The following is a 14,449-nucleotide window of genomic DNA, read 5'->3' on the forward strand; positions in this document are numbered from 1 at the left end:
GTCTTAACCTAAGGTATGTTCATAGGAATCAATCTATAAAACCCTGAGTTTATGTTCATTTGATAACAGTGCATTTTCTATGAAAATAACACATAGTTCAACAGGTTTTTAGATGGATTTATAATCTCAAAGGATTACAAACACTGCACTGCCTTTTAGGCAAGATATTTCATATCTCTCAAACCTGGCTTTTTATTTTCATGAATTTAGACTAAATGACTTGAAAAGCAGCTTATAAGTTTAATTTTCTATTGCATCAAGAACAAAGCTAATGATACTAAACCTCAGGCAGGAGATCTCTGTTCATTGAACTGGATATCTTAATATGGTCTTACCAAGATTTAAATATTGATTACTTAGTTTCTTCATCACAGCTGCTTTCATATCCTGATTTCTCAAAGTATAGATAAGTGGATTCAAAAATGGAGTGAAGATGGTATAGAAAACAGAGAGAACTTTGTCCACCAGGAAGTTTGTGAAAGGCCACCCATAGATGAAGATGCAGGGCCCAAAGAACAGTAACACAACAATAAAATGTGCAGTGCAGGTAGAAAAAGCCTTAGACGATCCTGCAGAAGAATGGTCCTTGATAGTAACAAGAACAATGATGTAGGAGGTGAGCAAAAGCAGAAAACTTATAAGAGCAATCACACCACTGCTTGAGATCATGAAGATTCCAAGAACATATATATCTATACAAGCCAGCTGGATGACCAAAGGAAGGTCACAGAAGAAACTGTTTATAACATTGGGACCACAGAAGGGTAAATGGAGAGTAAAAGCTAACTGGCTCATTGTATGCAGGAAGCCCACTGTCCAAGAAGCTACCACAAACCCAACACATACTCTGTGACTTATAATTGTTGAATAATGGAGAGGTTTGCATATAGCAATGTATCTGTCAAAAGACATAGAGATCAGCAGCAGAATCTCAGTCCCAGTGAAGAGGTGCAATAAGAAAATCTGAGAAACACAGCCCTCAAAGGAGATGGTCTTGTGTTGAGCAAAGAAGTCTGTGATCATCTTAGGAGTAGCAAAGGAGGACAGGCACATGTCAATGAGAGACAGATTGCTGAGCAGGAAATACATGGGGGAGTGAAGTTGTGGGGTAGACAGGACTGTGAGCAAAATCAGGCAGTTACCCAGCATGGTCATTAAATAGAAAATGGAAAACATCACAAAGAAGAAAATCTGGAGCTCAGGAGAATCAGTAAGTCCAAGTAACACAAATTCAGACACTCTGGAATGATTGAACTGCTCCATTGATATGCAGACTTTGCTCTATAATGATAAAAATGGAACAGAATGATAGAACTAGAAACTGTGATAAGTACATATGAAGGAATTATGATATCAGTTAATAATTTACTAGAACATTGATTACCTAAAATCCAAATAACAACTATCTCGTGACAATTTTTCTTTTTGGAATCAAGTAACAACTGACTGGCATCAGTACATGTTGGGTTATATTAATCACATACACAATAATATTACTGGTCTGAAATACTGACTAAGGACTTACATAATCTATACACTAAGTTAGCATTTGGTACTTAGTAAGTCAGGTAAATAAAATGTTGAATAAGGGTGGAAATCTCAAAGGTTTCTTTTAAGCCCCCCCCAAAAGTCAATTATGTTGAATACACTGTCGTTAAGTACTGGATTTAAATAACAGTTTAACATGATTTTAGAAGACCCACTTAGTATCTTTAGACTGTGATAAATAAGTTTTCATTTAAGTGCACTCCCAATTTTCTCAGGTACAGAAAACTCCAGTTTCATTCTGATTTCACATGCATACTTTCTAATTGTTTTGTTAGTATTGATAAGTACTATTTTAACTATTAATATATAAATGATAAATTAATTTATTAATTCCATACAACTACTGATGACCAAATGTTTTACCTCCAACATATAGGAGCTATTCTCAACCTTGTTATTTTATAATCTTATAGAAACATTTAGAAAAAATAAAATCCTTCTTTTATCTCTCCTCATGCTACTCAAACACATTTATTTTTATTGACTAGAAAAAACCAGACTTTAAGACTGGGCCAGGAAATATACAAGATGAATGTTGGGTAGAATTTAAGATGCTCAAAACAAAACAAAGCAAACAAAAAACCCACATTGATGGTGGTATGTAAAAGTGACACCAGATCCAACTGAAAGAAAAAATAGAAATATACTTTAAAGACTCATTTTTCAAAATTGACTTTTCAATTTACAACACATTTCAAGTTCTACAAATATCTCCTATGTCTTTTTTCATCTAAGTGACCTCCTGTTTTCCCATTTGGAAAAAAACATGGCTCCACCCTTGTTTACTTGCACATATTCAGATTGTCTGTCAATGTTGGTAAATATTTTGAAAACTTTTCAGAAAAGAATATTCCAGATATCTTAACACTGAACAGTGACAAAATAGTTAAGAGGGTTAGCATTTCTGATTTGCTCTGTGACCTTGATCATTCCTTAGTAGCCTCTCTAAGATTTGGCCTCTTTGCCTCTGAGAATTAAATTAAATGGTCTATATAAAGCACTAAAAATATTTTCTGGGTAACATTGAAGAGCTCTTTAGGTTTCACAATGCAAATTTAAGAATACTGTTGAAAAATAACCAGCTTGCTTTATTTTATTAATAGTAGTAGTAATAATAATAATTGCAGTAAAAAATATTCTGACAGTTTTAGTTCAGAGGGCTAGGTGGAGGTGGGCAATGAGGGGGAAAATGGGGACATATAATAGTGTCAACAATAAAAATAAAGTTAAAAAAAGAAATGTCATAAAAAAAGAAACAGATATGTCTTCCAAAACAATTTCTTCTTTTTGAAGTTCAATGACTTCTTTTTATATGAAAATTATGTGTACCTTAATATATTAACTGCGTTGAAAATTTTTAGCCTTACATATTTGAATATTTTTTCAATTTTCCTTACAATAATATAATTACTAATGAGAGCATGGAAACTCTTACTATACCTAATTTATATGTATATATTTCATTATATATGTTATATATTTCATTATATATAATAAATATGTATTCATTATCAGTGAATAAAAATATATCAGTTTTTTTCCTCCATTCATTTCCAAAAGGGCATCTCTAATACATATTTAGTGAAATCACTCATCTTTATGTCTTCAATTGATATATATATATATTTTACTACTCTTCTATTATTTTTGTCTTATATAATTATTAAATGAATTTTTTGCTACCTAAAGAATATAAACTACAAGTGCTTCTCAAGATTCTCAATGTTATTTCCAGCTGTTAACTTACCAGTTACTCATCGGGAATCAAAAACACCATATCCTTCAAGAGTCACAAGCCTACTGAAATCACCATGGTCCTTAGTAAGCATTGGAAGTGTGGAATATGGATATATATTTCTCTAGTATTGGTATAAAAACCACTCAAAGACAGAGACATTTAGGAGATCAGGGATTAGACAGTACAGTGTATTTGCACTGGGAGTTATTAAAATGTAGAGCTAACTTTTCCCAAAGTTGCAAGAAGAACTGTGAGATGTGTCCTTGGAATTTAAACTGAGGTGCACATTCATGTTGAAACAGTATTTGTTACAGGAAGAGCACAACTAGCACTGTCCTAAGAGAAGAAAAGCATTGAGAAATTATTTAAGAAGCCCTTAAGGAGCAAAACATCGCTCCTTTGAATATGGAAATATCACCACCTTTCTGCCCCTGTGTTCTGTATCCTAAAGTTGGAAAATTACTCTTAGACTAAGGCACTTTGGCACCATCAAACTCTTGCTTATTGAAAAAATCATTTAAAGGAAGAATCATACATTAAACTTTCTTATAGGACATTACAAATTAGTACAATATGTGAAATCTAATTAACATACTGAACTAACAAGGAAAATAGAGACAGACTCATAGATAGGGAGCAGGCTGGCAGCTGGGGGCTATGTGTGGCTAAGGGGTGGAAGGACTCAGAAAAAAGGAAAAAGGACTTATGGACATGATCAGCAGTGTGGTGATTGTGGAGGGGGTGAAAGGAGGGTATAAGGGGACTAAGTGGTAATGGAAAAAATACAATGGACTATAAAGTAGTGCAACTAACCGTCTTTAAAGTTTCTTTTCATTTAAAATTTGCTTTCATTTGAAAGTTAAACTATGTCTGTGGCATTATCAAAGATGTTTAATTTACAGGCAAGAAGAATGTCAAATGCCTTGCAACTGGATGTCTTTCCGATAAGACAGTCCTACAGATTTAGAGACTTGTATGTGGGTTATGTTACATAAATTAACATGTGTTTTCTGTTTTCAAAGGGCATAAGCCTACGATCTCATTACCTGAGTGATTGTCTGTACGTATAGGCCCCACGTAATCCTGTCTGCATTGCTGCCTCCTGAGACTCAATGGTTTGGCTGAACTAAGTGGCTGGGTTGGTGAAGAACGGGGTGGTCTGTGGGCTTCACTTTAAAACTGGTTTCTCTTTTCTATCCTAATGGCTTGGACAGAAAGAGCCCAGAGACCTGAGAGGGGGGAAACCTAAAATATTTCCCTCAGTCCAAACTAAGTATAATGGGCAAAAGGGTTTTGGACAGGTGAGATGTACCTGGCATAACTTCCTCCAAAGAAGCCCTTATTTTCCCTAATGTGGGACATTGAAAAATTAATACCTGTCTTTTGTCATCTAGTGGTTACGGATTGAATGATGTCCTTTAACCCTGTTGCCCCCAGAATACAACAAGGATGCCAGCCTGTTAAACCAAGCATGCCATTGTCCAGAGACAGCCAACCAACCTGGAGTCTGCACGATCGTTCCCCTTGTGTGAAGGCCACCCTCCCCTCCACACCCCCACTCTTATTAGGGATTTCTGGACCCAAGGGTAGGTAGGACGACGACCATGTTCAGCTTGAAGCAGCTAGAGGAGCTCGAGACCTTCGTCCATTGTCCTTTATAAGATTGTAAAGGGTCTTAAGTCTGAGAGGGAGGGATTGTTATTTTTTATTGTTAAAATATTTAACTAATTAATTAATTATTTTTAAAAAAGAAGAAGAAGAATATATGAAAGGGTGAGGCAGGAGAGCTTGTATGTACGACCCATGGGCATGGACTTGGAGAGGGGATTGTTGGGGAAGGGGGTTGCTGGGCAGAGGGGAGCAAAGGGGAAAAAACTGGAACTATTGTAACAATATAATCAATAAAATATACTTAAAAAAAAAAGAAAAACTAGTACAGGCTAATGAGTTTAATGATAGCTGCTACCAGGGGTAGGTGACATCTGAGGAAGTGGAAGTGGGAAAGCCCAAAGTGACTGCAAGAGGTGAAGACAGCTACTATGCAAGCACCCTCAAGAAGTGGTGTGAGAATTAAATTATACAAATAAATGTAAGGCATTCAGCACAATGCCTGGCACAGAGAAATTACTGGATAAAATATAGTAGAAGGAATAGCAGAGTTAATTATAATCATTAACATTATTTTTTGAAATGTCCATGATATATAATCTTGGAAGATACTAGATGTGGATTCTCAAAACCGCAACTGAGAATCTTGCCATATTTACTTAAAGGCTAATCGTTTATCTCTGGCTTGCTCTCCAAATCCAGCTTTCTTCCCAAATAGTTCAGTGATTTCAACTCTTTACAACTACCATACATTTCCCACAGGACTAGCAATAGAGCCAAAGAAGTTCTTTCCCCACTGATCACATTCCTCTATAGCTTAATATATATATATTTAAAAAGCAACTTTGTTTTTAAGCTTGTATTAAAATTCTCATCTATTAAAGAGAAAAGGAAATGACTTTTAAAAAGCCAACCAACACACACAAAGATTTGGTAAATCTAAAATTCTAAAGTATTTTCCCTGGTTTAAAACAAAATGTAAACATATATAATTATTATTGAAGTTATAGAAAAGGCAAGAGAATTAAGAGAAAAATAAAAGAAATAAGAGATCAGAAAGAAAGAGAATGCAGGAATTTGGGGCATTATGAAACTGTCCTGTACTTGGTTGTGATGGTGGTTACCTGAATTTATACATGTCCTAAAATTCAAAGCTCTGTATACCAAAAGAAACAAAAATCAATTTTACTTTTAGATAATTCATAAAGTAGAACTTTGTAAAGCAAAACCAGATAATTCAGTATAGTGACTAGTTACAAAATAAGCAAACTTAACCAATAGCTTTCTTATAAATCAATTCTCTGTTAAGTGTATAGTAAAAACAGAGCCTATTCAAATGAACAATAAGATCCACACATAGGAATAATATGAATCAGAAACGTGTTGTTATCCATGTGACAACAAGTTATACTACTCTACAAAAGGAAAAAAAGAGTGAAATAAATGGAAATATATATTATTTTATTTGATGGAAAAGCTCAATATTACTCAACACATACATTTTAATAATCTCTATGTAAGTTTTTTGACTTAACCAAATAATTTTCAAAATATTTCCAGAAGCAAATCAGGTAAGAGTAGACAAGAATTATAAATAGTATTTCTAATATGCAAAAGTGTTAAAAACCAATAACATTTAAATAGCACAAAATAAGCATGTGATATGACTGAAAAACTAATGTAAGGGACCTAAGAGTATATCGCATCGGCAGCCGTCCATCTCGAGAGACGATGGTGTAGCTTCTTAAGAGTCTATCTGCACCGCCGAGAATGGCTATGCAGTCTGACTCGGGAGTGACACGGTATCTGTCTCCTCCCGTGTTGAATTGACATCTTGCGATGACGCTGGAGTGTCCTCTCCAGTGAAGCTGAAGCTACAGAGCCTGGGCAGGGTGATATGGAGGGTCTGCTGTTGCCCATGCAGCAGACCCCCCCTCTCTTCGCAGCTGAAGGGTCCAAGGGAAAGACGGAGTCAATACAGCTTGGCTTCAGGTGCGCCGCAGGAGTTGCCGGTGTTGACTACAACGTCAAACCGCCTTAGGGACTCCGGCTCCGGATTTTCTGTTGGGGTTTACTCCCTTAGCCTTTCCCCTGAAGAGGTATGCCGCAAGGCAGCAGAGGTTTTTTGGAGTCAGAGTTTTCCTTCTCTGATGTGCCCTGACTGGAAGATCGAACCAGCGACACTTAGCTCGCAGGCCGATGCTCAATCCACTGAGCCAAACCAGCCAGGGAACTAAGAGTATATACATATATACTAATTTACAATATTATCATATTTATAGTATTATAACCTTAATTGTGGATTGAACATAAGGAAGAACAAAACAGTCAACCACTACAGAATGAGGACAACTTTACATGTGCCAACATCTGAATCATGGGGGTGCCAGAAGAAGAGGGAAAGCAAGAAATTGAAAACTTATGTGAAAAAAATAATGAAGAGAACTTCCCAAATTTGGCAAAGGAAATAAACATACAAGTCCAGGAAGCACAGAGAGTTCTGGGTGAATTGCACCCAGAGGGGACCACACCAAGACACACCATGATTAAAATGCCAAAGTGAAAGATAAAGAGAGAATCCTAAAAGCAGCAAGAGAGAAGCAGAGAGTTGCCTACAAAGAGGTGTCTATAAGACTATCTTTTTCTCAAAAGACACTTTGCAGGCAAGAAAGGACTGGCGAGCAGTATTCAATGTGATGAAAAGCAAACTACAACCAAGATTACTCTATCCAGCAAAGCTATCATTTAGAATGGAAAGGCCGATGAAGTGCTTCTCAGATAAGGTAAAGCTAAAGGAGTTCATTATCACCAAGCTATTATTATATGAAATGTCGAAGGGACTTACTTAAGAAAAAGAAGATCAAAACTATGAACACTAAAATGACAACAAACTCACAACTATGAACAACTGAATCTAAAAAATAAAAACAAAATCCAATGCAGCAAAGCAGAATAGGAACAGAATCATAGATATGGGGGTCATTTGGAGGGTTATCAGCTGGGAGGGGGGTGGAGGAGAAATGGGGGAATGGTGCAGGGATTAAGAAGCATAATCGGTTGGTACAAAATAGACAAGGGGAAGTTAAGAATAATATAGGAAAGTGTGAAGTCAAAGAACTTATATGCACGACCCATGGACATGAACTAAGGGGGGGGGGTGGAATTGCTGGAGGGAAGGGAAGTTCTGGGCAGAGATGAACAAAGAGGAAAAAATTGGTACTGTAACAACATAATCAATAAACAGGAACTGCCAGAAAATTAAACTATATGGAAGTCCAACAACCAAGGATTTAAAGAAGCTACATTCATCCAGACGTGTAGGAGGGATGGAGATGCAAAGTCAGGGTGGGGAGGCAAGGAGATGCAGTGCAGTGTGGAGAGGCAGCGGCGGTAGAATGGGTGATCCCACATTCATGTTTGGTGGATAAAAATCAGGACGGATACCTGGGGAGGAAGGGATACCAGCCCCAGGCCAGACCGCACAGCGCCAGAAAGATAAAGCCCCATAACCTCTAGCTATAAAAATGAGTAAGGGTCGGGGCAGCAGAAGAAAAAGCCGGTTTCTCAGGAGTCCACTTAAAGGGCCCACGTGGACTTAGAACATATGAAAACGCACCCACTCAGACATTCACCAGCAGAGCAAGAGCTGGAAGGGTGCCAGTTGCATTCAGGAAGTGGGTGAAGGACTGGAAATGGGGACAAACCACTAGAATCTAGGCAACAGCATTGTCCCTATTCTGAGCCCTCCCCCAAAACAGAGCCACAAAGCAGTGAAGCAGGTTGGCCCACCCTGGTGAACACCTAAGGCTGTCCCCCATACAATTTAGCAAGTGTGCCAAAACAGGGAGTCAAAGCAGCTCTACCTAATACACAGAGACAAACACAGGGAGGCTGCCATATTGAGGAGACAAAGAAACACGGTCTAAATGAAAGCACAGAACAAAACCCCAGAAAAGGAACATGGAACATACTGGTAGCTTCCATAGGGGGTGGTGGAGGAGGATAATGGTGGAAGGAAGGAAAGGGGTCTGTCAAAAAACAAGTATGAATGACCCATGGACAGGGACAACAGTGTGTTGATTGGCTGTGGGAGCTGGGGGAGGGCTAGGTGGAGGGCAAAGGGAAAAAAGTCGGGTCAAGTGTAATGAAATAATAGTAATAATAAAATAAATAAATAAAAGAAAAATAAAGCTGCCATACAATCCAGAAAAAAAAAGATTTTCATGTAACATTTTGGAATAAACAAAATTATACAGAGAATTTTAAAAATTAATAGTTGTCAAAGATGCAAGGGGGAGATGGAGGGCTGAATAGGTGAAGCAAAAAATATTTTTTTTAGAGTGTGAATTTTTTCATTTAAACTGCAATGATGAATTCATGACACTATGAATTTATAAAAACCCATAAAAATTTACAGCATAAGAATGAACCTTAATTATGTAAATTAAAAAAAATTATTTAGGAGGTTGAGGGATCCTAGGATGAATTGCAGTACCCAACCAAAAATGTAAAAAATATGAAATGACTTCACTGAGAGGAATGGAATGAAAAGGGGCTGACCTAAATACCTTGGGAAATTAGTGGAATCTGTAAGGTTAATAGCAAAAGGAACTGTAGTTAAGCATTATATTCTGGTTGATAGATTTATTTCCCATGGTGTTGCGGTTAACAATTTTGGTAATGCTAAATACATGCCTACTGTGGTAACTGACCAAACAGAGGTTTGGCTGCGTGCTGCAATGAAAGCCAAATTCCTCAGGCAGGTACTGATGTACAAGGAAAGAGGTTTTATTTGGGTGCCCCACGACCTGAAAGAATGTTGGACTTCCTTTTTTCCTGCTTAAGCACAGTTTTTATAGGGACAGGGAGGGGAGGCCTTTTTTCTATCCAATTATCTTGCCAGCTTTTGTTGTGCTGAGGGTGGAGACAACCTATTCATTCATCTTTCTAGCTTTTGGTGTGCTTGAGCCCCACCCATTCATATTTTTAGCTTTTGGCAGGTTCAGTGTAAGAACCTCTCCTGCCACCATCTTGGTCAATGGGGGAGAGTCTATGATGCTCCAACAGAAAATCTATGGTCACACCAGTATTGAACAATTAAGTAAACAGATAGTGGATGGTGGCAGCCAAGTTTCTCACTTTATAGTGGGAGTTTGCAGATAAACAAAGGGAATAGGCTACTATGATTCATGGGATAATGGGTTAAAGTTGAAAATATCAATATGAATTCATGTATTAATATAAGTTGATACAGATTTTTAGATATGTGTACATTAGAAGGTTTGTATACATACATATATTCCCTCACTTTTTTAGGAGAGGGCCTAGAGTAATGACACCCCACTAACAAGAAATATACCTAGCACTCATACCATGGTTTCTAATACAATTCTACAAGAAAAAGAACCAAGCCTTCTTCGGTTCTAGGAACCTAGACATTCAGGTCCTTCTCCCTAACACAATCGGCAATTCCTCCCAGTCTCTTCTTTCAAATATTGTCTTTTCAATTTTAGAATATCTATTTGTATTTAGGATTTGCACTTTTCTCCTGAAGTCCTTACTCCTTATCCATTTATCATATAAATACATTTATAGTAGTTTTCTAAAGTCTTTGATAATTCCTTTATATGGTTCAACTGATAATGTTTGTCTACCAATATTTTCCTTGTCATAGCTTCTAATTTTTTAAATTATATATTTAATACTATTAAAATTTGTCCCTGGCTGGTTTGGCTCAGTGGATTGAGCGTCGGCCTGCGAGCTAAGTGTCGCTGGTTCGATCTTCCAGTCAGGGCACATCAGAGAAGGAAAACTCTGACTCCAAAAAACCTCCGCTGCCTTGCGGCATACCTCTTCAGGGGAAAGGCTAAGGGAGTAAACCCCGACAGAAAATCCGGAGCCGGAGTCACTAAGGCGGTTTGACGTTGTAGTCAACACCGGCAACTCCTGCGGTGCACCTGAAGCCAAGCTGTATTGACTCCGTCTTTCCCTTGGACCCTTCAGCTGCGAAGAGAGGGGGGGTCTGCTTCATGGGCAACAGCAGACCCTCCATATCACCCTGCCCAGGCTCTGTAGCTTCAGCTTCACTGGAGAGGACACTCCAGCGTCATCGCAAGATGTCAATTCAACACGGGAGGAGACAGATACCGTGTCACTCCCGAGTCAGACTGCATAGCCATTCTCGGCGGTGCAGATAGACTCTTAAGAAGCTACACCATCGTCTCTCGAGACAGACGGCTGCCGCCGCCGCCGACGACTATTAAAATTTAGTGGAAGATGAAGAATTATATTTAATTTTATTGTGCTTAGGTTTCAGAGAGTTAAATTCTTTTCTTCTGCCCTGCAATTACGATGAGAATCTAATCATTCAAATTCCTTCAAAGTCCGGTTGAGCTGGGACTTGGAATCATCTTTAATTACATTGAATTTAGTTCAGATTAGTTTCACATTCAATATCTGCCAACTGCCACCAAGGAACTAATAACTTTGATCTTCTCAATATTTGTAGCTGGGAAGGTTCTGAGTCACAATTTAGATAATTTTGTTTCCCTTAGGAATTCTGTGGACACTAACTTTCAAGCAATATAGTAATGTCTTAGAATGTGAAAATCCTTCTGATCTTCATTTCTTGCTCCACTACTTCTTTTCTGAGTAAATTACTGATATAGATGTAGGCAGCAGGGAGGAAAATTTATAAATGAGCTATTTCTTCTTGTGTTTGGAGCTTTTTTAGATTCTAATTTGTCTACATCTCATGTGTCATTAAAAGTTCAGCTTGTTTTTTTTCTCATTCCTACAAAATATCTCAATGTATGGCAGGATCGCTTTTCCATCTGCCCATATCCAGACTAAATACTTGCCCACAGATATGGAAGCTGCCATAGATCTCTACTCATCTACACAGATCTGTCTCTCTGGAGCTCAAAATGATAAGGCTTCCTTGCTTAATCCACCTTTTGATAGCCTTATAGAAGAAAAATGTAATTTTTATTTTGTATTGTTCTTATTGTTGATAATACATGAGCAACATTCTTTTACAAACTAACCAGAATCAGTGTTCTTTATTCTCATGTTGTTGTTGTTGTTTTTAAAACATCTCACCTGAGGACATTTTTCATTGCTGAGAGAGAGAGAGAGAGAGAGAGAGAGAGAGAGAGAGAGAGAGAGAGAGAGAGAGATGTGTGAGAGAGAAACATCAATTGGTTGCTTCCAGTACACACCCCAACCAGGAATTGAACCCGCAACTTAAGTGTGTGTCTTGACCAGGAATTGAACCCACAACCTTTTGGTGTACAGAATGACACTTCAACCAACTGAGCCACCCCAGCCAGGACACTTATTAAAGTTCTAAATGTATTAAGTGAATTAACCTTTTATCATTTATATTAATTTCCTTAGTTAATGGCTTTATAATTTTAATTTTTATGTATGGATGCTCCCTTGCACCATCTTGTGATAGGAAAGGAACATGTAATTCAATTTCCATGCAAACCTCTGTAACTGTGCAGAAAATAACCACACCTCCATATGTGGTGGGCATCACTTTTATACCTTTTGCCTACACATATATTTTTAACATGCCAAATGAAAGTATTTTTAAAATTTTCTATTTTATGTTATACTTCACTAACATTTCTCACCTATGAGGTTGTAAAACTATAATTATATTTTACCCCTATTTTTTTGCATTGTTTTGTTTTCCAAAGAAGCTGTGAACATATAAACATATTCTTCTGGGACCGTTGCATCTAAGGTTATATCAAATGTGCTCATGTGAAACTTGAAGTTAGAGAGAAATAAATAGGACAGAGGCAATAACATGAAAGGCATATCATTCTCCTGATCCCAGACCATGGCTAAGTGATGTATTCCTTCAGTCAGGGGCTGGCAAAGTGGCTTCTTGTCTTCCCAGTCTCCTGATTATTGTAGGTATAGGTCACTGAGCAGGTTAGCTTTATTGGAAGTTATGTATTTTTTTTTTTACAATTATGTCTGGATGCCCAGCATAAAGAGTTATTTTATATCCCTTAAAAGATTTTATAAGTACCTTATTTCCTGCATTAAACCCACTATATTAAAAATAACTAGATTGATTTATGTAATCTCCAATATAACATGTAGTGCTAATTAACTATCACTAGTATCATCAGAGTGAAATCAATTGAGGGCAAATTTCAACATCTGGGATTCCTGGCCAAGATGGAGGTGTAGACAGACACTCTGCGTCTCCCTCCACAACTGGAAAGGAATACAACTACCTCAAAACTAGGAGCAACCAGAAGTTCCAGAAAATCAAACAGCATGGAGGTCCAGCAAACAAAGATTTAGGGAGGAACTACTCATCCAGACAGGTAGGAGGGGTGGAGAAGATGCGGTGTGGTGGTGGCAGCAGTGGCAGCAGTGGCGGGCTGGCAGAGAGTGCAGTCACACGTTTTAAGGGGTGGGGAGGGACACCTGGGGAGCGTTCTCATTCTCAGCTCCTCACCGGACCTTGCAGCTCATGGACCCAGCACTGGGTAAAATCAAACCTCATAACTTCTGACTGTGTAGACCAGTGGGGGTTGGGGTGGAGGCAGAAACTGCTGGTCTCTCAGCAGAGTCTGCTTGTTTGAAGGGCCCCCATGATCCTAGAATGTCTGCAGACCCACCCACTCTGGGAATGATGGCGAGGGCAGCAGCTGGAGGGGCTCTTATCCCATGCAGAAGTGGGAAAGGTGCTTGGAAAAGGGGCGAGTGCTGAGCAGGTGGCATTGTTCCCTCTCAGACCCCTCCCCCACATACAGTGCCACAACGAGGTGAAATAGGTCGCCCTGTACTGATGAATCCCTAAGGCTCTGCCCCTTACAACATAACAGGAGAGACAGCTCTATCTGGAACACAGAGACAAACAAACACAAGAGTCTGTCAGAATGAGGAGACAGAGAAGTATGGCCCTAAAAGGACAATGAACCAAGGTTCCAGTGGGAGAACTAAGCGACAAGGAGATAGCCAACCTCACAGATCAGGAACTAGAAAACCTCACAGGTGCAAAAATCAAAACACTGGTGATAAAGATGCTCACAGGCTTGACAGATATGCTTGTGTATGACAATCGCATAAGAGAAGAAGTGAAGGTAATGCTAAGGAAAATCCACACAAAACCAATGGTGAAGGGGAGGAAACCAGGGTTCAAATCCAGTGATTTGGAACATAAGGAAGAAAAAAACAGTCAACCAGTGCAGAATGAGGAAGCAAGAGCTGAAGAAAATGAGGAAAACTTCCCAAATTTTGTGAAGGAGATGAACATACAGGTCCTGGAAGTACGGAGGGTCCCGGGCAAGCTGGACCCAGAGTGGACCACACCAGGACGCATCATGATTGAGATGCCAAAGGTGAAAGATAAAGACAGAGTCCTGGGGGCAGCAAGAGAGAGGCGGAGAGTTGCCTTCAGCGGGATGCCTATAGGACTATTTGCTGATTTCTCAGAAGACACTTTGTAGGCAGGAAGGGATTGGCAAGAAGTATTCAATGTGATGAAAGGCAACCTGAAACCAGGATTACTCTATCCAGCAAAGC

General features: G+C 38.5%; 1 protein-coding gene across 1 annotated transcript; it reads right to left on the reverse strand.

The window, feature by feature from the left end:
• Positions 1 to 303: 303 nt before the first annotated feature.
• Positions 304 to 1,263, reverse strand: LOC150016189 (olfactory receptor 4K2-like). The gene has a single exon (XM_090271926.1). The coding sequence runs from the start codon at positions 1,261 to 1,263 to the stop codon at positions 304 to 306; it is 960 nt and encodes a 319-aa protein (XP_090128052.1).
• Positions 1,264 to 14,449: the final 13,186 nt, after the last annotated feature.

This window comes from Furipterus horrens, unplaced genomic scaffold, assembly GCF_987537825.1.
Source record: "Furipterus horrens unplaced genomic scaffold, mFurHor1.1.pri manual_scaffold_3, whole genome shotgun sequence".
NCBI classification, from domain to species: Eukaryota; Metazoa; Chordata; class Mammalia; order Chiroptera; family Furipteridae; genus Furipterus; species Furipterus horrens.